This window comes from Lagopus muta, chromosome Z (assembly GCF_023343835.1).
Source record: "Lagopus muta isolate bLagMut1 chromosome Z, bLagMut1 primary, whole genome shotgun sequence".
Classification (NCBI taxonomy): domain Eukaryota; kingdom Metazoa; phylum Chordata; class Aves; order Galliformes; family Phasianidae; genus Lagopus; species Lagopus muta.
Genome location: NC_064472.1, coordinates 59,951,396 through 59,976,396, shown reverse-complemented (window position 1 = coordinate 59,976,396; position 25,001 = coordinate 59,951,396). Strand labels below are relative to the sequence as shown.

Genomic DNA, 25,001 nt, shown 5'->3' with positions numbered 1-25,001 from the left:
ATGCAGAACCTACAAATTACACTCATAACAAAGATCTTTATATGGGCTTGACACAAACAGGAAGAAACTTTCCGCTCTGAGGTTGTAGCATTGAATTAGACATTTTCCTTAATGTTCTGTACTTCATGCTATTCATCTGGCACTTCGTGATGTCAGGAAATTCACTGTACATATTTGGTGAATATTCTGACACAGAACAGTTTCTCTTGTGCTAATACAGCTTCCGTAAAAGGACATTAAAGCTTCAGGAGATAATTTCATTGATGACAATGCAGCCATCAGTACCATCAGTTCAGCTTAGGAGGAGAAATGTCTTTCACATGATGGCTTCTGAGGCTCAACAATTCAAAATACAGATTGTAAGACTCTATTTATACATACATATGACTTAAGAATTTAGGCAAAGAAACCAACACTAGGCAATATCTAATCATTCAGACAGCGACCTTCCACAGTCACCAGGAGTTGCTGCATTACAGAATAGGTCTCTCAAATGAGCGTGTTTAAACAATCTGAGCCTTTTTCAATTTTATGAGCAGATTCTCCAGTAGCATTATGTAACAGTGAGTACTTAAGGAAGGAAAACATTAGCTTAATATAATGCTGAAATAGCTAAACACATAACTGTTTCCTGATTTACTGAGAAGCTACTGCATGCAGCAGTTCTAAGTGCAAGCAGTTACAGACAAAATCTTTCTGATGACACAGTCTGAAATATCAGGTTGCTGCTTTATAGTTTTGTTTTTTGTTTTTAACATAAATAGTGCACAATCTTTCTGCCCATGAGGCAGATGAGGCTCATAGAAAGTATGCTCTAAATGCAAGAGAGGAAAAACTCTTTCTGTCTTGCCTGTCCTGGGTATACAACATCAAATTTGAGCAAACTGAATATTTGAATGCTATCTTGCTGTCAAGAGATAAGCTGAGAAGTTTCTTTAGCACCTGTTTTACCTCCTGGAATTAACTCTTTTCAGCTCCAGAGATACATTGAATACCTTGTTCAACATAATGGCAAGATCTTTTGCTGCTTGCAGTGGCATGCCTAAGCATCACTTTACTTGGGATGGAAGTTACCGAAATCACTTCAAGAATAACAGTTTTTGTGCACGTACAGAACTAGAATGATGTCTCATACCAATATCTTGTCACAGAAACATGCGGTAGGTCTACATTGTGAATTGCAATTTATATTGCTAATTCTAATGCAAAATACTAGAGAGTTTCCGTTTTGTTCAATCATATGGATACTTTCTGTACAGAAGGAAACTGCATACAGAGCTGTAATTCATGTTATGTTTCTGCTGCTTACATTTCATATTTTAACTGTTCAGTTTTCAAACAAACTTAAACAGAATTGTAAGACTTTGGAAACAACATAGCTTTCTGTCTGTTCCTATTTTCACATTCTTTAGCTAACGAGCAAAAATTTGGAACAGTTATTGAGATCATATACTTGAAAGCTTAATAACTTTGCCAATTTCAAAAAATGTTAACATAGTATTAGCTCTAATCAAACTTATCTTTCAAGATAACTTAAGAAGTGGTACTACCAAAGGTCTGATTTATCTGTAGCCATCCTAACACTGAAGGGTTAATTTTTCTGAATACTATGAACAGTACATTGCAAAATACATTTTTATTCAAAAAGTGTTTATAATCAAAATAATGTCTGTATTTTTGCAAAGAAAAAATTGTAAGATAAATGGAAAACCATAATAGAAATATCCAGATAACTGGTTACTGACATTCTTGTTTGCTGACTGTAGTGATCAGATTCAAAATGAAACATTGTGAGGTATCTACTATATTCTATAAACATGTTCAGCTTCTACTTAGAAGACTTAGGCAAGGGGAGTGTAGATGCCACATAACCTCCAAATCTGAGAGCTGTTAGAAGAGAGACGTCAACTCTGACCCTAAACAGAAATTCCCTGTCTCTGTTACATTATGGATAACTGTAACATACTCTTGAGTAATATGCTGGTCCCATATCCCTGGGCAAACAGACAAAAAAAAAAAAAAAAAAAAGATACAATTCTTTTCAAAAAGAGTCAGTTTCCTGAACAAACAGCAACTTCACTAGGGGCAGCACTGGCCCAAGATATCCAATCTTTTAGTACGTACATTTAAGCATGTGCCACATACATGAAATACATTGATGACACCAGCTCACATCACAAAAAACAGGCTACTTCTGCTCATGAAAGATTTCTATCTAGGCTGATACAGAAAAAAAACAAAAAAAAAAACAAAAAACAAAAACAAAAAACAAAAAAAAAACCCCAAAAATTGCATCATACCATCACAGAGTGTTGTTCCCTCATTGGAAACAGGCTAGTGTCAAGGCACAGGAAAGTATTTTCAAGTCAAAAACCCATACCGTTCAAACTTTGTAAATAGCAAGAAAGTGTCAGTTTTTCACTGTTTATTTTACCTAAATTCTCCAGTGTATAATCACACAACAAACCAATCCCTTTTAGACAATTTTTTAGTTCTTTAGATGCTACTGTTAACAGTCTTAAAAAAATAAATTTAAATGTATAGGACTTGCCAACTTATACTATATAGGTGTTTATACAGATATCCTCACCTTACCACTAGAGTGTCTATCAATATTTACTCCCTAAATGCCACAGGGAGAGTGAAAATATTATTCCATGTTCAATATAGATAAAAGAAAGGGAAATATAAAGCTAAGTGCTCTGCTCTATGCTAGTATGGAAAAGGAGATCTCAGCCAAATTTTTTTTTCCTGCTAATCACCTGATCAGTTTTTCTTGTGGATGTTCTATTAAAGATGGAAATTATCAGCTATGCATAAAATGAGAAGGAAACAGTAAGGTCTTTATATTTTCTCATTTGTGATATATCTACATATATCTATATGTAAGATCAGCAGTGATGTCCGAAATGTTCTGAAACTGATGGAAGAGAGGTCTGTGCAGTAAGTATTCTTGATTTAGAACTTACCATTTGATTTGTCCAACCTAGATGTGTATAAATTTAATGACTTTTTTTTTTCTTTTTTTTACCATATCAGGTTCCAAGTAGGATCAAGAAGGTCCAAGTAAACAGTTTTGAAATTCCTGGACTTAGCATTTAGATCAAAAAGGAAAGTACTGCTATTCTGAACTGTATTTCAGTTTATAATGGTTTTTGTTTTGTTTTGTTTTGTTTTGTTTTTTCTTCTTCGTTTGAGAAAAGTATAATTAGTATGCCTTTAAAAATATGCTTTAAAAAACACAAGACAAATGCAGATTGACATAATCAGAGGATATTATAGTTTTTCATTTGGTTTTTGGCCTTTTTTTCCTGCTGCTTCATAAAAGTATAGACTCTAGTGACATATCAGGATATAAAATCTGTTCGGAAATATAATAAATTTTCCTTTCCATTTTATATAGGCCAAGCTACCATGCTGTAATCTTGGTCTTAAAAGTGTAATAGCTAAGTACTAAAAATGAGTATTTCTTGAATGAGAAATTCAAGAGTTGAATTAGCAGCCTAGAAATCTAGCATGAGAAATCATCTGAGGACCCTAATTCCTCTTAGCCTTCTTTTTACACTTTGTATGATAACTGAGCAATCAAAAATATTTATCAAGTGGACATAAATTTATTAATGATTCCTTTTGCTTCAAATTTTAGGTCTCATTTGAAAAGTCATTATTATTTGCAGAAACTCTAGAAAGATTTAGCATGTAACAAAAAATAATACTAAGAATAATGGAAACTGGAGATTACATTCATCTTTTAACATAACCTGTAAAAAACATTTGGAGTATATATATATATGTATACAATTCCCACACTGGGATACACAAACAAATATAAAAGCACATACAAAAGAAAAAAAATCACTAAAAAAACACCATATTTCTAAACCGTAATACGGAAGGAGTGTAAGTCTAGAACAACAACAGAAGAGTTTTATTTTATACATGTGAGTAAAGAGCACCACGTGTTTACAGACTGATTATTTTTATGAGGTCTAACTGTGAAGAGACATTTTGACAGTTTTATTTACATTCTAAGGCATACCCAGAAGCATGCATTTATGGTTTAAAAACCATATATTATTTGTATATAAAGCACACATGTATAAATATATATATATATACATATACATATATACATATGTACATATACATAAATATATGTACATGATCACAGGAAGTCATTTTATAGAAACCACAAGCCTAGCTAACATGGCAGTCTCCCACTGCACAGTGCCTTTTTAACATATATACCCTATCAAGAACATGAAATTAATTCAAAAACAAAGAAATGAAAGTCCAAATACAGAACTTTAAGTATATAAAATCACACTTCCACACGAATAGTGTTTAAAAATATGTCCTGAAGAATACAGATAAAATTTCTCTCAGTACTTTTGATTTATGTCACTGTATGTACACACGTATATAAAAAGCAGTGCAGCCACTAAACTCATTAAATGAATTGTTGATTTTGGGAATTAATGGAGATTTCCAGTGCTGAAGAACAATCTTTTCATTTTTTATCTATTGGGAAAAAAAAAAAAAAAAAAAAGACTAACAACTCAGAGAGATCAGCCCCTCTGAACAAAGCACAATTTGAAAACAGAAGTTAGATCATTAAAGATGTAAATAATAGGATTACACGCACACTGTCTTGTAAAACAAACTATATTCTTCAATAAGCATCTGTGTGCCCATACGTATTTAATGTTAACAGTTTTTTAGCAGCTCAGGTGAAGCGTTAGTTGCCCAGTGTGGAATTTACTGTAATCCCTGTCCTCAGATGAATGGAGATAGAACACAAATCGGTAAGGCAAAGTTATATTTACTAAATTTGAGGTGTTGATTCATTCTTCACTGACGAAGAAACAAAGGGAACAACCCATCACATTATCAGTGGTATTACACGGGTCAGACACCTTCCCTAAAGTTTAATAAACACACTGACTTGTCCTACTGAACAGTGAGAAGAACAGCAAGACATTTCTGAAAGCAAAAAGACTTACACTTCTTTTCCTTCTGCCTTCTCAGTTTACCCCCATTTGTTCACCATTAATTCTTTGAGGTAGAAGCTGCTCATTAAGATGTAGCCAACCGCTACTCAACCTCTTCCTTGTACAAAGACTTTGCACAAGAAAAAAAAATACCCCCTTATGCAATATACATTTATATTTTTCATATGTGCTTATATTTCCATCTCCTTGTTTTTAGACATTGAACAATACGTATAAATTGGAATACAGAATTTAAAAGAAAAATCAGAAAACTTTCTAACTAAAAATTATGTTCCAGAAGAAGCAGGAATAACTGCCACCATTTAAAACACAGACAGGTCTGGTGACTTACTGTGATAACATTCCATATACACTACTAAAAAAAACCTGTATTTTACAAACTAGGAATTAAAAAGAAGCTAACATTAAACAAATACCCTACTTAACTTGATGCAAAGCACCATGGATAAAATCCTATGACTGAACAATATAGGAAAAAAAACACAAAAGAAGGAATTTATTCTCAGTTACTTTTTAGAAAAGAGAATTCTGTATAAGCCACTACAGCAGCGTATTCTGTCACATTCTTTCCATAAACTGAGCCCTGTCAGTGACAGCAAAACAGATTGTGTGCATCTGCTGGGAATGAGCCAGATGACAGTGGAAGAAACACACATGGATACCTTGGCACAACAACTAAAGAAGTAGAAGAAAAATGGACAGAAAGAAACAGAAAGTTTTAAACTTTAATTAAAATAGGCTCTCTAGCAAAAGTGAAGTTATCTATGAGTCTGCTGCAGACTATGTTTTCCTTTAGACTAGAACTTTCTAAAAACAATTACATATTTATACCATGCATTATCTTGTTGATGCCCCATGGTACTCGTATGGCCACCATTCCTACAGTATCTGGCTTTACCTCACAGTAATACCATCCTCGTTTTTCAGGCTCAGAATTAATGCACCAGCAAAGTGAAATCCTTATGGTCATCTAAAATAGCTTCCAGAAGGAGTTAAATCCACACTGCCTAAATCCATGCTGCCATCCTAAAAATTAGAACATCACAGAATCACAGAATCACAGGGATTGGAAGGGACCTCCAGAGATCACTGAGTCCAACCCCCTGCTAAAGCAAGTTCCCTACAGCAGGTTACACTGGAAAGTGTCCAGGCTAGCAGCATCAATAGCACAGCTGAGATTTCTGATGTAACTTGTCAGGTGCACTAATGCCCTAATGTTAGAGTACTAGTAAGTTGAACATTTATTGCTAATTTTAGGTATAATAGTACTTCTGTTTGAAAGCAGAGCTAAACACTTAAAGGATCCCAGACAGGCATGAACCTTCCCATGAAATGGGAAGTTGCACCTGAATGTGAGGAACAATTTCTTTACTGTGAAGGTAATTTACACTGTTGTTTTACCTTCTGTTTTACTTTAAATATCAGGAGTAAGATATGACTGCCAGCTGAGTAAAGATTAGTATAGCACCTAATAGTCCAAGCAGCTCAAGTTATCTGCTTAGACCATCTGGAAGCCTCATGAGGCTAACAGTCTCAGTCTATTATATATTTCATATTCAGTGATTACTTGATAGTCTGATTTTTATAGAATTACAGTACTGAAGTGAAATGATTTGGTATTTATAAAACACATATATATCAGTACAGTTAGCCCCTAGCTGAGGGAAGCTAACATACACTTGTGAAGCCACAGAGAGGATCTAGAATAGTTTACAATGCATTTTTATGTTCCACATCATTTCAAAATACATGAATGCCAGCCACATATGTACAATCTTTAATCCACAAAGGAGACTTTGAAAACTAAGATTGCTGGTAATGTTCTTGATCCAAGAAGTGGTAGATTTCTACATGCTCTCTTAAGTTTTGTCCAGAACAGAAAATATCTTTTGAAATGTTCTATTCAGATGTTTCTTTTGTTTTTAATAAGTATTGCAAAAAAGGCAAACTGGAGCTGAGAAAAAGAGGTGGATGTTAATTAAGAGCATGAGTAATATAAAGCAGTTTTAGAGGGTCGTCAAATTAGTGGAGTCACTGTAATACATGAGTAAGAACATACTTTCATATATTGTTACATCTGTATTACTGCTAAATACATTGAACATTAATACCTTTGCATCTGTGAATTCAGAATTTCCCAATTATAGTGTGAAGAAAAGGAAAAAACAGTATGCCTTTACAATTCATAAGCTGTTTCAAGCTCTTGGATAAATACTAGTCAAGAATGAGTACCAGCACAACCTTTTAGCCAGAGCTGTTGTTCTTCTTCATTCACTCAAACATAATAATGCGGTCAGGAAGTCAGGTTTGGATTTACACCCACATATTCAACAGTCACATCAACTGTTCAAGAAACTGGCTGAAGAGGCATGTATTCTAGGCCACAAGGTCTTTTGTAAAGGACCACCCAAACTCCTCAGAAGATGACTGAGAACAGGCACATAATGGCTACTTTTGAACTGTTTTGTTTTTGGTTGTTTTTTTTTTTTTCCTCATAAGGGTTTATTACAGCATTCTAACATACCCTGAGTAATTTATCTCACCCCGAAGCTGTACTTCCTGTCTAAAACAACCTGTAATCAGTTAATTAGCTATTTAAATAAGGTTAATTGTCCTCATATTTAAGAATCTTTTCATGCTTCTATCTGAAATTTCAGAGCTTTGCCAGGTGCTCTATATCTCCACCCAAGAAACAAACTGAAATGAAAATAAAAGACCACTAAAAGATATGAAAGACCAAAAGTTAAGTATTGATAAAAATAGTTTCATATACTTAGATGAGTACATTTAAGAATGTAAAAATATAAAATGCTTTCTTCTTATATTGTATTTTGCAAAGTAAAATTAAACTTCAGATAAATCAACAGGAAACACTGCATGGGAATTAGTTGTTTAAGCTAGTTTTAAGCTCTATGACAGGCCAGAAATACAGAAGGAGTTTTTGAGTAAGAGATAGAAGAGTGCAAGAGACCAACACAGTAGCTATCGAACTATGGCATTCCAGTGAAATATGACTCAATTACAGTCCTTCAGTCCATTTGATGAATATTTAATTATCTATACAAAAACGGGATGCCTTACACTGGGAAACTGAGAGTAACATTCTCACTGAGTACTCCAAAGCCAACTGATTAAGGACCTTTACAGAAAGACAGAATTGTATTCTCTTTGAACAGCTCCAAATTGAGGATAGGAAGAAACTGAAATCAAGTTTCTCAAATCCTAACTTTGTGATGTGAAAGTAACTTAATAGACTTAACTAAATAGAACTTAACTAAATTAACTTAAATAGATCTAAATAGAACTTAACTAAATAAAACTTACAGACTTAATCTGGGGATGTGAAGTCCAGAGGTACACAGGCCAAACAGCAATGTAAAAAATAAATTCCTTTATTTTATGTTGCTCTAGGCCTGCCTACTCTATTTAGATACATCCTGGTATCTTGAATCAGTTTTAGAGCATCTCAATGAATACTTTCAACTATCTTGCCCTTGGAGAACTGAAACACTGCATAACAGACATGCACAAAGTTTACAACTGTATTTAAAATTACACTTAAATGTTTCTTAAACTGTATACTTTATGCTGTTGAGCAGCTTCTGCACTTTTTTTGTAGACTTCTAAGTTTTGCTACTGTTGCCTGAGATAAAGTATACACGTATTTTAGGGACAAGCATTGGTGAATTACACGTTCAAGATACACAATATATTTTTAAAATCTCCTTTAATTATGTTTTGTAATTCATATTGAATGATTCCACTTCCTGGTTTTCTTGAAAATCATCACCGATGGGTTTCATGTATCAGTGCAGATTATTATATTTGAGAATCATATTTAAAATTTGGACAATTCTAGAGAATTTATTATGGTCACTTCATATTTTTAGATATCTAGTTTAGATCACCATATATCCAAAAACTTTTCAGTTCACAGGGATGATACAGGACATTTATTTAATTCTTCTGAATTTAAGATAAACATTTAAAACAACATATAAGAATAGAATACTGCTCATTCTTTTCTTTCCCAAGTATCAGCATGAAAATCTCACAAAACTAAAAAAAAGTCTATAGACTTTCTTGTGTTCTTAAAGATGTCTTTTAGAAATATCTACCTTGTATTTTGAAATTCTGTCTCTCAAACATGGAAGCTCTATTTTTAGAATGGTGTTTAAATTACAGAGCAATCTTCTGATCCATTAGCAGAATAGCTTCCTCTTTCCGATCACATCTGGAAAACAGTAGAGTGAAAGGAGAGAACAAATTCTTTCTTCCTGTCCAACCTCAATATTACTTTTTATCAGATAGCACTGGAGATAGCTATTTCATGTTTTGTTTGGTGTAGTCAAAAAAGTGATCGCCTCACGACAGGTCTCTCTTTAATCTCATACAGAAAAATGTGATAGAACATAGCGCTACTGTTTTGCAGATGACATTTAGTGACTTGTAACAGAAGTCAGCACCAGAAAATCACCACTTGTCCAGATACATGATGAGTGCTACTCTTCAAAACAGACTAGAACATCTCTCATGTCATGCTTTGCTACATCAGATATTGCTTCATATTAAATGGCAGGAAAAAAAAAAGGTTAAAAAAATACTTCCATTGAAAAATGGCGCAATGACTGAAGTATTTTTCAAGGGAATTGGTAGCAGGAAAAAACAAACAAATATTTTTAAAATACTGTGCAAAAATACCACTTCTCTGATTTTCTTTGCACCTAAGGATTTGCGTTATACTTATAACCATTAAACATTATCCTTGATCAGTTAAAAATGCCACCAAGAGGACTATTATTCTTATCCACAAAATATACAGTATTGGGATTGTTACGAATATCTACTTAAAGCATAACTGATCTAAATGTAATTGCCTCAACAGAGATTTAGGAACAGGTACTTAAGATAGATCCTCATTTAGCTTTATCAAAATCAAGTTTTGGAAAAATCATGGAAATATTAGCACATCTTTCTACTTGAATGCCAGTAGAAAATGTAAAAGAATACTGTTTCTGTCCTATGAGTAATTGTTTTAATTGCAGCATCAACAATAAAAACAGAAGTGTCAGATCCATAGATGGAATTAGATTATTGTTACTCAGAGAAGATACACAGATTTCTACCTACCAAGGACAGAGGTAGACATTATCCATTTCTACATATGTATTCACAGGCAGTTCTGCTTTAATTAGGTAGCTTGCAAATTATTCAATCGTGTTTCCTTTTAAGAAAAAAATGGAATATTATTTTCCAATTAATACATATTTTAGAGCATAATTTAAAATTATTTCCAATTGCTAGCAACACATCACACATAAAAAGATTGCTGCTAACCTAACAAGCTTAGGTTATAATTTTTTAATGTCTTCTAAGAAGAACTTCAGTGAAATTCTGCTTATTCTAGTTAGTTTCAAATAAGACTACCTGCCTATAGGCTCTTACTAACATCTAAGGCCAGATTTCTGAACTTTAAAATTTATGTACGTGTGCTTTGGATAAAGTTACACATTTTGCATGCCACTGCAAGGATGCATTCCCCGTCTCAATATTTCAGCATTTAAAAAAAAAAAAAAAAAAAAAAAAAGTCATGTAGAAGTTTGGGTAAGCATGCAGTTTCACACTTGTACATTGCAGTGGGGGTAATAAGCTGTTTTTTTCTCATTCTGCTGCTACATCAGTTCCTTATTAGCACCCCATACACCTAGATATAATAAAAGGAAAACAGAACACTTCAGTATTCTGAGAGCAGAAGGGTTCTCATCACAGACTGACTCTAAGATCGGCTCTTTTCACACATAATAAAATGCATTTAAACAAGCATTCTTATTATTTTATTAAGACTGTTGCCTTGCGTGTAACAATGAAAGGTTACTCTTAGCAAACCAAATTCTATACGCTTCAAAAGGAAATTTGTTTAAAAAGTCTGCAAGATTAAGGTTTTAAGTACAATTACTATGGATTGTCCACCCTCCTCCATTTGATGCCATCTTTCCAAATAGTCGATAGCCACATCCTTTCTCATCTTCCCAAATGCCCTCCTCCTATATGCTGCTTCTCCCACTTCTCACATTCAGTACAGACAGAAGCTACACTCAGGACACAGATGGACAGAGATAAAACAGGCCTAAGCAAAAGTGAGTGGAACACAGTGCCTCCTGTTTGTTTTGCAGAATATCTTCCAAATGTCCTACTAACTTTTCTTACACAGGTATTCCCAAGGATTGCTGCAACCAGAGGGGAGCTCCTGGCAGTGCACGTTTAAAGATAAAATGCCAGAACGAAAGGGATGAAAGGGATACAGGTGCCAGCTCTATGGAAATGGCACAGAACCTCATTGTCCTGTTTCATTGAAAGCTCTTCCTCACCCTTCCCCCTGCCCCAATATTTAGGGAACCAACCTCCCTCCCTTCCTCAATGATTTATATCATCTCTACTGATGAGTCCTCATGGATTTTATAAATGAAAAGTACCCTCCTCTAGCTTCTTACACGGGTGGATACGTTTGAGAACATCTTAATTTCTACAGTGATCCTTCAGTAACTAAATTATTTGGATTAAAATAGCGCAGTATCATTTTGAATACAATGTCATACAGCAATGTATTTGTCATAGGGGAAAAAATCTACTAGAAATCAAATGCATGACACATGTTACTATGTTGCTTCTTAGTTATAAAAGTAATGTTTCAGGTAGACATTCTACATTATGTTTACTTTTGTAGATTTGTTTTATAAACAATTTCACAATCCTCATGTCCTTTGTACAGATTTTGCTAACAGTTATTGATTGACTACTTAAAAGTAAACAGTAAAATGTAACTGGGCATGGGCTCCACAAATGACATGATCCCTGTATCTATAAAAGCAAATACAGATTATGATTTTTCTAGTTCTGTTCATTTATGTGCATATATTCTGATTAATAGGATTAGACAGAAAAGACAGCAATATCTAAGGTGAATCCTGCACTGGCACACGGTTAATAATAATTTTCATGATAAACTTCACTGAACACATTATATATTCAGAGAAATAAGAGTAGAAAAAGACCTGTTAGATTGGAATCCAAGTCCAGTATCAGTAGTTCTTTGTAACCTGGGAAAAGAGGCACACGAGTTTTGTGCTATTTGTTTAATTCCATCCCAAATTTGTGGACTGTTTTATAGTTAATTTAAGGCAGCTACTGACTTTCCAGGACTGCTGAATTTGCCAGGATCTCTTAAGCTCAAACTCTTGAAGCCCTCCAGTGCCAGGGAAGGTGACAGACAGCAGAGACATGTATCTCTATGCTGCTGAAGCAGGTGACTACTATGTCACCTGTTTAGTGAACTGCAGAAAGGGCCTGGCTGGAGTCCTGGCTGCTGTAAATACTGAACCTTTCAAGAGAATTTACTTATTATAATAGTAAAGAAAATTCTCAAATATTTTAACCAGATTAGTTTTAAAATAAATAGGGTATTGTACTTCTAGAGTTACCTAGGATGTATTTCTGCAATATAAACTAAAACTATTTAGCTGTTTTTGTTTTTGTTTTTAAAAAAAAAGACACAAAAAACCTTAGTTGAGTTCTGCTTAGCTGTATTTCAGAGTAATAAGTTACAATCCTACACTTCTACACTTGTATTGCTCTAAAGAGTCTTCTTAATGCTTGCTTCTATTTTTCTTTCAAATTTACTTTCTCTTTGCAAAGGAAGGTGCAACGTAACTATAAGAGAAAAATGAGAAAATTCTATCACTTTTTCATTTTATCTTTCCTTGCTGAATAAGATATATCTTTTCCACACTTTGAAATACTTTCAAGATGCACAGAAGCTTAAAGTCTTACACAAATAACAGATCCCAGAATTGCCTTTTAACAGTTTAAAAATGATGGGGGAAGAATGTAATACAAACAAGGTTGATGACAGCATACAATCCTAAAAACTATATTTTTATATATTGTAAAACTAAATAATTATTCGCATGACCAAGACCTGCACATATAGATGTAACTCCCTGTATTCACTGGCAAAAAGCTATTTCAGATGTAAGCAGGCACTGAGATTTACCATGTGGTGATAAAGAAGACATAAGTGTTTGTTACCTGGTAAACTTACAATTTTTGATTGCAAAATCTGTTTCCTTCTGTTTGAAGGAATCTGTTCTCCTTTCTGCTTGCTTAGTAGAACAAATATATCACAAATTCTTTTCTTGAAATCCTTAAATACTAGGCAATATTTTCAATATCTTTATTAAATGAATCTCATTCTTTACATAAAATTGTGCAACATTAAAATGTGCTGAAGTGCTCTCAGCCTTTGCTGCTTCTTTATCATTATAAGATCGCACCTGACAGTTCAAATAGACAGCTGGGGCCCATAAGTTATATTTTATCGCACTGACGCTGGGTAACTTTTTGGAAATTACACCCTCCTGTCAAAGAAATAAAGTATTATATTGTTCTATGATATAAATCTAATATAATTGAATGTTTTTTTTTTTTTTTCCAGGTATTCACATAAGTTATAAGTCAGACTAAACTTGTAAGAAAAGGACACTATAATTCAGTCTTTACCATTCCAGGCTGTTTCAATATTGTACAAACAAAACTGTAAAGTGAATGTTTCATGGATTTGAAAACTGTACTAACAGAGTTTCTTCCAAACACGGTATTGAAATAACCAGGAACAATTTCAAAATGTGATGATTTAACTGTTCTTTAAGGATTGTATTAAACAGGCATGTTTCACACTAGTCCTTTCTCTTTTTCATTTTATATGGCTGCATGGCACTTCAAGATATTTCAAAAATTCCTAAAACTGCAGTTACAGGGGTCACTTTTGGAAACATAATCCTATCAAAACTTTAAAAATTTCTACTTGAGACCCATAGTACAATTATTCAGAAGTTACTGTGATGTACATGGGAAACAAAAGAAGAAAAGGAACATGTACTCTTATGTATGACATAATCTACAGCTAGAGAAAGCAAGAGTCAAAGGGAATCAAAATGTGCTTTCAGTGTCCATGAAGATGAAACATCTCAATTTACAGGAGTTTCCTGTCTGATTATAACAACACGCGCAAAATTAAATACATAAATATTAATTTTATGTATCACACAAGATGAAGGCAATGAAAAAACAATGTTTACATTTATGGTTGACTCATTAGTGTTTTATTATGTGGAACACTAGGAGGCATCAGTTGGGTAAAAAAAAAGGGTTTTTTTTTGAAAAATGGCAAGAAATTAGCATAGAAGTAATCAGCTTGAAATTTTCATACACCCAAACGTTAAAGGCTGAGTATTACAATTAAATTATGCAAATGGCCTGAACTCCTTCTCAAGGATAAAGGAAAAATTTAATCATAAAGGAACAGCATTTCATTCCATAACTGTTTTCAAAGTAGACCTCTATTTTACGCATGCATCACAAAGTACAGTTTTACTTTACATTATGTATTTAAAAATAACTAAATAGACAGACAGTAAGATGACTTACTTGTTTGTTCCTCAGTATTATACTTTCTGATAAATCCGCACAGTACTCTCCTTTGCATATAAGCTCTTACCAGGACAAGTGCTATGAATTTAGTATCATCCCAGGCACTTCTAAGAAATTTTAGTTGATACTTTGAGATATCATGTAGGCAAAAATGTTTTTGAACATTCAAGTGCAATCATATTTTATGTTTTAACTATATTTCCCAAGGGAGGTGAATGAAAAGTGTCTTTAAAATTTTGTATAACAATGCTACAAGTGGCTCCACAATATAGTATCAAGTAATACAAAACCACTAAGGTCAAAACTGAATTTTCCTTCAAATTGCATTTAACAATGACTAAGCAACAGAGTTATAGTTGTCTTATAGAATAATCAATTGAAACTGAAGTGTGTCTTGCCATGCTGCAGCAATCAGCTTTTATCTCTGTCCAATCAAAATGACATGTGAACTGCCTAATCCTTCCTTTGTAAGGAACATAAGACTTTGTTGTCACTGTTGGTTTTGTGAATCGCCTCTATAAGCTGGTCTGATTTCCTAAAGATGACAGATCCTGGTGAATAGACAAGCTCTACTGCACTGCAGTAAATGAGAGAGTGAGATTAAGGTGGAGGACTTAAGACACTAGCTTTTAATCACCTGTCTACATGCAACATTGTGTGCCAGTTCTGAGAAAATTACCTTAAAGCTGGCCCCAGGGCTCAATCAATTCAGATGTTTAAAAAAAGTAGAAAATTTGGAATTTTTTTGTTTTCTCAGCAGTTGTCTAGCACTGTTAGTAGTTCTTACTGACCAGAGCTGTTTTTCTAAGTCCATTTTTCTTCTGAAAAAGGTTAGAAATTGTATTTTCAGCCCTTTCAAATACCAGAATACTATCCTGACTCTTAAGGCAAAAGTCTTCTACATATTACATATGTGATAATTTGCACATTATATGAATAAGTTGTTATAGAGCCTAAACATGAACACAGAAAAATCTTCTGTTAATATCACATAGCAAGATATAAAAAGCTTAAAATACACCACAAGTATAACTACTCCAGTTATTTTTCAAAATGCTGAAGCAGAGACCATAAACTTCTTAAAACTACATGGCATTTATATAATCTTTAGAATTAAATCTTTATAACCCATGTTATCAAAAGAAGACCACTACATCTCATTTAATTTTTAGATAATGTGTACAACTTAAAATAATATCCAACAGGTAGAAAAGGAACTTAAATATTGAAAAACAAATGCTTTTTCTTTCCAGCACCTAATACCAGCTCACGATTTCTTGCTAAAGAGAATACAGAAATACTACTTAGCTGTCTCTTAAGATGAACTGAACTACTTTGCTGAAAAAAAAAAGTTAAACTGTTATAGAGAAAAGTTAAAATAAAAGAAGATGGCAAAAATATTCAGCTCACAACTTCTGCTCAGTTCTTAAGGTATTTAGCATTATAGTTATATTTATCTACTAAATCGTGAGTTATCAAAAACTTTCAGAGGTAAACTTGGAAAAAGCTGAAGAAAACTCAGGTTTCTTTGTCTACAGTGCTTTAGATGTCTTAAAAAGCACAACTATTTAAGATAAGTGTCTATTTCTTCGTTTTAAACATACATGTTGCAAGTACACAGACAAAGAGAGTTTATAAAAAAACCCCAACATTTAAAGAAAATTCACACAAGGTAGGTATTCATATAATTTTTTTTCTTAAATCCCCCAATTAGCATCTAAGGAACATAACTCCAAAATATTTAATCTCACACACAGTATGCACCATTTAGGACCAATTTCTACAAGACTCTTAAGATTAAGATTCCTTTTTTTCTTGTTCAGTCAATCTGAAGAAGAAACAAACATGTCTGATTCCTGGATTACAGGACACCAAAAGGGACGCTCTTTTGCCCTCTTTCCTAACAGAGCTGTGGGACAGGCAAGACTGTGAGGTTTTCTAAGGGCCTGATCCTGCAAATCATTATTTATGAGACTTTTCATTTACACACAAGTTGTCTCAGCAGTCTCAGTGGGACTTGCTAAGCACTTTTTGCAGGAATTAAGGTTTTCACATTCATGTCCCTAACTTACCTTCTAATACAAGCTATGCAAGGTGTAGCAATACAATAAAAATATTTATAAGCAGCAAGTTTAAGGTAAAAGGATGCGTATTATAACAACAACATAGACATCCTGAATTAAGAGACATTCTCTTAACTTTATCCTGAAAGAAATTTTCTATTACTTCCCAAGGGACGTAAGTGTTAGCACAAACTTCAGTATTAGACGCAATATAAATTATGTATTCATTAATATAACATTTAATTTACTGATAAACTCAGAAAAACTGTTTTTTGTTTTTTTTTGTTTTTTAGATTTGGTGTTAGATTCCTAAAATCATGTCACAAAAATAATTTACAAGATAACAGATCCTCAAGGCGCCTAATTCCAGTGTTTGAACTGGAAATCAGTATATAATACATAAGTTACACTGATTCACAGGTGGTTTTATTTCTATACTCTGCCAATCCCTCTAGGGATTAGAATTATTATACTTCATATCAACAACTTTAATTTTTCAACCACAATACTCTGGAAAGTGCTGGTAAAAAGTAAACCAGTCACATTCGAATTGGCTTATCATCCATCTTTTAAAGTAGAGATATGAAACTAGGACATTTGCCATTAAGCTGATCATCAGATATACGCTAAGAAAACGCATTCTCTGTCAAGGCGATTCCTCTCTGATCACAAGTCAAATAGTGACAAACTGCCTTTATCTGCTAGTCTTTTGTCTTAGGTTGTAATACATATTTGATTTTAGGATTCAAGTACTCACTGATAATAATAATAATGATGATAAACAATAAATAAAATAACTCTTCTATAAAAGTCAGTGCTTAGCTTCCCACAATAATTCATTAAGTTTTGTTTGGAATTGTACAGTTAAAAATATTTTTGAGAAAAGGAATTACTGGTTTATGTTTATGCTTTTTTTTTTTTTTTTTCAGGCTGACAGAGGTCACAATAAGTTTTACAGAAAATCCTAAGTATTACAGTTACATAAGGCACCAATAGTCTTATAGTCTCCCACTTACATTAAACTTTATCTCAGCCTGTAAAAAACTGTAAAGTAACTAGTACAGGCAGTTATGTAGCTCCCTTGTATGAAAAGATATAAGGGTGACTTAAAGTACAGTGTGAAGACCAAAGCATACTATTCACAGAGAGGCACACTGCCTATGACTTTAATTCCCCCAGGGGTGCAAGGGGTCTTTCCATCTCAAACTTAAGTATTCAAAAGAAAGATGCACAAAGTTATAAGAGCTTATAATACAATGAAGTTTAAGAGTCTGAATTCTTCCCTCAGGCTAAAAAATCAGGGTATAAGCACTACAAGGTCATAGCATTTGCTAACTGTTAAAATTAAATAAGCTTCAAAACCTTCACAGTATTAACCATACAAAAGGCATGAACTAACTCCAGCAAAGTTTAAACACAACGCGGACAGAGGCAGTTCAGACGTAATTTGAATAGTCAGTGATTTAAGTACATTACTTGCCTTGAAAGTTACTTGCAAGCAATTGACAGAACAACCATACTCTTAAAAGTCTGCAGGCAACCTCAGTCCCTCACCACGTTCACTGACTGACACATTCTACTAATGCAATAGAAAATGTACATAGGACTTCTGCGCGATGCCCACTGTATTTCATTCCGATGCTGAATTTCACATGTACTTACATTATAAACATTTAGTTGTTTGGATGATCAGACTAGTCCTTGAGATATTTTCCTTTCACAGGAAAAAGAAAAATCCCTTTACTTCTTCCAGCCTTAAATATTCACCACCCGGTTCAACATGCAGCCTTCTTGAATCACACACACAGCCTTCAAAGTCAATCCAATAAGCAGCCAGAAGACGTCTGGTGTGTGTGTGTGTGTGTGCGCGTGTGTCTGCGTGTGTGCAGCGTGGAGGAGGAGAAAGTGGCTGAGCTGCTGGTCGGATTAAAAGTAACCGGACTCGTCCTGAGAGCGTCCAGGAAGGAAGTGACAGCAGGCGAATGGGAAAAGCCGAGCAGCTCACAGCCTTTGTAACATCGCGGAGGGGAAGGGGGAGGCAAGGAAGGGATTCAAACTACACGCCTGACGAGGTGTCCTTGTCTGCTTCTCTCCCTCTTCCTCTCTTTTCTTCTCCTTCTCTGTGCCTCTATTTCTCTCTCTCACGATCCCAAACGAATGACTCTCTCCTCCCGAGCTGGAGAAATAATCAGTTTCACTCTTGCAAAAAGGGGGCGGGATCAGATCCCGAAAGCGTTTTAATAAAACAAACATAGAGCAGCAGCAGCAGCAGCAGCTCCTTTCCTTGCCCCTCTAGTCTAAACTAGATTGATAAATTACTCCACTACACTACTTTAATTATGTATATGGTATGCAGAATAAATCACTGAACATCAGCACCTCAATCAAGCACTTTTTAAATGATAATTGCATCTTGGGTGAATCAATCTTTCCATTCCTGACATTCTGCTAATTTTAGTTTTACGGTGGGGGTAATGGCATATGCTGCACGCAAACCTAATGACAATCCTTTATTATACCGAACGGAGGCAACACGGCGAGCCGGTGCGTATTTTCCCCCTTCTGGCGGGGTGCAGTAGCTTGCGGACGCAGCTCCCGCAATGACCGCGAGACAAACACAGCCCGGGTCAGCTCAGACGCTGCGCGCCGAGTTTGCGGCTAGCGAGATAGGAAAGGGCCGCCCGGTACCCGGCGGCGGCAGCAGGGAGCGCGGCAGCCCGCGTGCGGGAGCCGCGGGGCGGAGGCGCGTTGAGATGAGCGCAGTGACATGGCACCCCCCGCTACCCCGCGGCGGGGAGGGACGGGCGGGCCGGCTGCCGGATGGTGCACGGGAGGGCGGCGAGCCCCTCGGAGGGCCGGCACCGAGCGCCGGGCCAGCCGGCTCCTGCTCCGCCTGGGGACACCGCCGCGGCGGCGGCGGACCGCGGACGCTGGGGGTCTTTAGCCCCCGCGGCGTATCCTGTCCCTTCTCCTCGCACCTTTGCCCGGCTCCGTCTCCGCAGGCCCCTGTCTGCAATGCCGCCCAACTTTCCAAACTCATTAGGCTTTACGTCCAGTTGGTGGTGACTTCACCGCGGAGCAGAAGCGGACCTGGTGGCAAAGTTTGGGGCAGCATCGCCTTCAGCAAACGGAATCGCTGGTCAGATAAAACCCCGTTTGCCTAATTGCACTGGGCAAATTAGGTTCAAATCTCAGTCGGCTGTTTGAGATAGGCTCTTGTCACTCTTATCCACAGAAAAGCAATATTCACAATACAGTGTGTAAAAAGACGGGGTGTTTTTTATAGGTGCAGTTGCGTTTAAGCCAGACTGAAAGGTCTGTACTGCATGTGTGCTTGAATCCCAATTATGCACATGTAATAATTTGTGAGTAAAACTGGACTTTGAAGATACTTGATTATATTTTCCTGTAAATAGCCAACTTCTACAACCCTTTGAGTAGCAGGGGAGTTTATTAAGGCAGAGACCATTATTTTTTTTGACAGATTAGGATACTGAAAATAGGAACAGCATGCATGATAAAACCAAAACACCGAATTCAAACAACAGTGATAAATATATGTATTGTTTATTCTAATACATGTTTTTGGTCTTGCAGACTTTTCCCCTACAAACATCTCATTGGGCTACTGACCTACTTTGGAAGTTCCACATTTGACAGTGAATAAATGTCTTCTAAATTCTACTGTACTTCTTAAACCACGGGTGTTCAAAGCATGGTCAGAGCAAAACAAAGCTCCAGCAATTGCTCTCAGCTCAGATCCCTACTGAGTAAGTACCCTTTACTAACTACAAGTCTCCACTGTGCCTTACTCTCTGTCTTGATGAGATTTAGATACAGAGAATGAACATCTCTTAACTGACAGGCAGTTAAAAGTTATAAAATGCACTCACAGTGACAGTCGTACTGATGCCTAGAACCATCAGGTAGCCAGGCATGAGCCAAGTGTGTTCTCTGTGGTGACAGGCACATTAGTTTGGATGTGTCAGCAGTGAAGTCCAGGTAATATTCGGGAGGATAAACTTTCTCAGCTGTAAGTTTGGCATGAAGTGTGCGACAGGAAGAGAAAAGAGCACGGAATAGTTACATGGACTGACCACTTGCTATGCCACTTCTGCAGACCATTTTGGTCTCCCACCACGGCACCCAGCTTTCCACTAGTGCTCATACTTTGTTAGTGGCAAAACTGTAAAAGCGTGCTAAGGCTTCATGCTTTTGTGCTAATTGAAATGACTGTCATCTGCTTTACTGTGTGCAGGATATGTACACTGCCAATTTTCTGGCTAGCTGATAACAAAGCTCTTCAATTGGTAAAACAGAACTTGAGTACTAAAATGTCCTAAAAGTCATTATCAGAATAGGCAAGTATTTCAGAAAGTAAAATATACAGCAGCTTAGTACATTTACTACATCTCCATGTGGGCACTGGTGGCCTAATCTTTAAATAGTTGTGACCTTCACGTACTTAAGTACCTTAAAGCTGTGCCAAGTTTTTGTCATGAGCACAATTCATCAAATCCATGTAAAGGACACCTCAATTTTTAAATCAGGGTTCAGATGCTAGATGGACAAACAGATATGAGGAAATGGATCATGCTTTCTCACTCATATCAGTGTTAGATAAGGAATGAATTTGTGCAGTATCTTTTGAAGTGTCTAAGGTTATTACTGTGGATTTTTTTTTTTTTTCTGTTTTGCTGCATTTAATTTTAAAAGCTGGAATAATTTCAAACAGTGAAAACCTTTGTTCTGGTGTCTGTACTTGTATTGATGCTCCCCAAATGCATCCTTTCCAAATTTCTGACAAAAAACTCAAATCTATGCTTTTTTTCGCCCCCTTTTCTTTCTTTCTTTCTTTCTCTCTTTCTTTCTTTCTCTCTTTCTTTCTTTCTTTCTTTCTTTCTTTCTTTCTTTCTTTCTTTCTTTCTTTCTTTCTTTCTTTCTTTCTTTCTTTCTTTCTTTCTTTCTTTCTTTCTTTCTTTCTTTCTTTCTTTCTTTCTTTCTTTCTTTCTTTCTTTCTTTCTTTCTTTCTTTCTTTCTTTCTTTCTTTTTTTTCTTCCAGTTGACAGGTCATATGTAGGTCTGCTGACAATTTTTTTTCCCTCAACAATGCACCTGAAGCATAGTGTTTTCAGCAATGACACATCAGTCAAAATGCAATAATTATAAAAATCAGACCTCCAAAGTTTTATCAAAGAGCGAAGTATGTCCAAGTATCTCTTCCCCTTACAAATGTGATTATGTCAAGGTGGGCTTAGAAAACATCCCTTTGAAGATGATTATCAAAGTCCATTTTTGTTCTTATGTGGATACCAAACATATCTTTCCCTTAGGAGAAATGAGATTGCCGGCTAACATCTTTTAATGACGTTTAAACTGAAAAGCAGTGAGGTTACTATGAAATGATCCATCTCCTTTGCGTCTTAACCCCAGGGAGGCTTGGTTTCTATTTTCTGTTTAAAGTTCTGCTCACCCCCACTCCACGCCTCGCTCTCCTTCACCACCTCCCTATCTTGTGAGAGCAACACAGTATAACACTTCTTCCCATGTCTGGCTGCTTTTAAACTTGGCCCACGCTGGGTGCAGTGCTTGAAGTGAGCTTTACAAAATTATTTTAAAGTGAGCTGGGGCGGTTGCCACAGCAACCCACCCTGAGAGAAATTGAGGCTATAGATTAATCTACACCACAAGATTATTCAACAGTACTGTATTTGTTCTTCATTCATTCAGAATATTCCTTCAATCCATATGGTTTTATAATGAGAAAAAAAAAAAAAAAAAAGTAAAAGACATAAACTTAGATAATTTCAAGGATACATATTCCAAGACCACAATTTAAATGCTTTGTAAAGAGCTGAAATGTACATGGTTCTTTGGAAAATCATTTAATTGCAAAAAAATATTTGCGAGGTATGCACAGCTGACACACGAGCTTTAAATAAAATGGCATGCCATTACTAAAATGGTGTTATATACATCAAATGATGATTACAGAAAGCCTTTGTCACAGGTGTACCTGTGAGTGCATAATACAGCAGAGCTTGCTCTCCAGGCTTTGCTTTTAGCATTAAATCTGAAAACAATAAATAGTACTTTGCAATATCAAACGCAATAAATATTAAACACTCACCACATACACCCTCTTTATTGTCAAAATCATCCGCCTCCAATGCTTTACTTAATCTTTCCCATAGTAGTTACTTCACAGTTTACAATTCTTGCACGGCACCTTGAATGTTTAAAAGCACAAAAGCAGCGTATTATTAAAATGCAAACCCATCACACTTAAATATATGCAAAGGGATTAATGAAACAATTTCAATAAAAAGCACACGAGCCTTCACCGGTGTGCACTTAGGACTGAAAGGAGCATCAACGTGGAGCAACGTGAAGTTTTTGGGGACTGTGGCAGCTCCATTGGAATCCTGCACGAGAACTCTGCACTACCAGTAACCGTGGGAGAGCACAGATCTCCGGCTGCGCTCATCTTCCAACAGGTTTTCTTCAGGTTTGGTGTACAGTGTGGAAATGTGATAAAGGCCGATCTGAGACACGCTGAGATGTCAAAGCACCGTGCCCGGCCCTGGCGGCACGTCGCCGGCACCTTTCTCAACACTGGGGTTTATTTAACATTCTGCCAGCGGGCGGATACACGGCGGGAGCCGCGCCGCGCGCAGGTAGGCGCCCGCCGCCATCCCCTCAGGCGCCCGCCCGCCGCCCGAGCGCCCCTACGGCGGTCCCACGGGGCGCCCCGCCCCCGCCATAAGGCGCGGCCGAGGCGTGGCGCTGTGCGCAGCCCGCAGCCCGCCGGAGGGCGCCGCGGCGGCCGCCCCGAGGTAAGCGGCCCCTGCAGGCGGGGCTGGGCGGGACGGGCGGCTGGGAGGAGGGCTGCTCGGCCTGCCGCCCGCCGGGTGTCTGCAGGGCTTGGGCGGTAGAGGGGAAGGGAGGTGTGAGGAGCCCTGGGTGAAGCTCTGATACGACGTCTCCTGCTAACAGCAGGAGTGGGTATACCGCGTTACACGTGTGGGAACTTCCAAAGCCCCTCCTTGTTTTCTGTCTACCTCTTCGGCAGTTGGATTTAATGGGAAATGGAGAACGGCGGGAGAGGAAAGGCAGCAGGCCTCCCGCCTGTGTGCAGAGAGCAAAGCATGCTGCTGGTCTCCGTGGGAACCCGGAGGGGCCCCAATCTGGACAGAAAGTTTTTTTGTTTTTCTGTTTTGTTTTGTTAAACACCCTGCTTTTTTAGTGAAGTGGGATTATTTGAGGGTGCCCTTGCTGGTATTTTCAAGGGCCTTAGTCTGATTATAGACAGAAAATGCTGCAAAATGCACACAAAGTCAACAACGAGAAGGGGGTTGGTTTGTTTTGCTAAATTGATCTGGTTCTAGTAATCTGAAGTGTTTAGTTGTTGTAGAAGGCAGTTTCTGAAGCTGTTGCTTGCAAGTTGATATTGTCCTTTAAATACCTCTCAAACAGTTGTCCAAGGATTATTTTTATCTATGAATTTCTTTACTGCAGTGTTTGCTTTTGTTTCCTTTTTAAATAGCTCTTTAAAACTAGAGATAGAAGGCAGCTACTTAGTAGACAAATACGTTTTGTTTTGAAGGTTAGATATTACTGAAACTGTCCTGAAAGTGTAACAGTAGTGTTTATTACATAGGAATCTGGAGCTGGTGGTAACCTCTCTTTTAGTTTGCCATGCATACACGCTTTTCAGAACTAAAATGATGCCTAAGGTCCATCACCTCTTTGAAAATGAGGCTGAATGTCCTCCCAGACTTGTTAAGAACTATATGGAAGTGTTAAATTTAGTGCTTTGTGAGACCAGGATGCTCTGGAGCTCATGCACCTCATTCGAACTTCACTGAAGTCTCTTGAAATCTAATGCATGCTGATGAGACCCTAAAATGGAAGCTCAGACTCGCATCAGCAGCCACCCAGATCCTATTCCTGCCTCAGACTTAATCTTTGGATATGATGGGACTCCAATTCCTGTACTGAGCACTGCTTCTCTGTAAGGTATTCAGATATTCTCATCATCTTGTGACAGCATTCCTCCAAATGTATAAAGTTTATATATACATGTATGTATTTTTGGGAGACAACAGTTGTAGTCAATAAGCTTACTTAAGAGTAACTGAAGGAAGAATTTAACCTGCTAACCTTTACCCTGCTGAGATTTAGGGACTCAAAAATGTGAGTCTAGTCTTGCATGGAAGAAATGTATCAAGGGTTTTTAAGTTTTTCAGTTTTAGCCAGAAGTCAGTGAGCGAAACTTTTGTCTCAGACAAACTGAAAAGCTCAGTAACTAGTTTCAACTTTTTTTTTTTTTTTCGAAAGTATCTTCTGCAATAAACTTAATTAGGTGAAATTGCAAGCTAAATGGGCTTTTTCCCTATGCAAAAATATAAAAATAGATTAAATATGAGCTTAAAGTGGA

General features: G+C 36.5%; 2 protein-coding genes across 15 annotated transcripts in view; one reads left to right on the top strand and one right to left on the bottom strand.

Moving 5' to 3' along the window:
* The window catches only part of MEF2C (myocyte enhancer factor 2C), a 135,524-nt gene that overhangs the window by 103,119 nt on the left and 7,404 nt on the right, over positions 1–25,001 (bottom strand). For 3 of the 14 annotated variants that reach the window (XM_048932324.1, XM_048932333.1, XM_048932327.1), the window contains exon 1: positions 18,224–18,698. The gene's annotated coding sequence lies outside the window, so the exon portion shown is untranslated. Of the gene's footprint in view, positions 1–9,130; positions 10,237–14,495; positions 18,193–18,223; positions 18,711–22,691; positions 22,791–25,001 lie in introns of those variants that run through there. The other 11 variants (XM_048932326.1, XM_048932328.1, XM_048932335.1 and 8 more) reach the window with 9 other exon arrangements.
* Positions 19,127–23,196, top strand: LOC125687301 (translation initiation factor IF-2-like). Its single transcript, XM_048932339.1, has 2 exons — positions 19,127–20,331; positions 22,920–23,196. The coding sequence occupies exon 1, from the start codon at positions 19,162–19,164 to the stop codon at positions 19,723–19,725; it is 564 nt and encodes a 187-aa protein (XP_048788296.1). The 5' UTR covers positions 19,127–19,161; the 3' UTR covers positions 19,726–20,331; positions 22,920–23,196.

What these genes read in the sequence shown, in the direction of transcription:
- LOC125687301 (XM_048932339.1), top strand. Translation starts at nt 19,162, where the DNA reads ATGACCGCGAGACAAACACAGCCCGGGTCAGCTCAGACGCTGCGCGCC.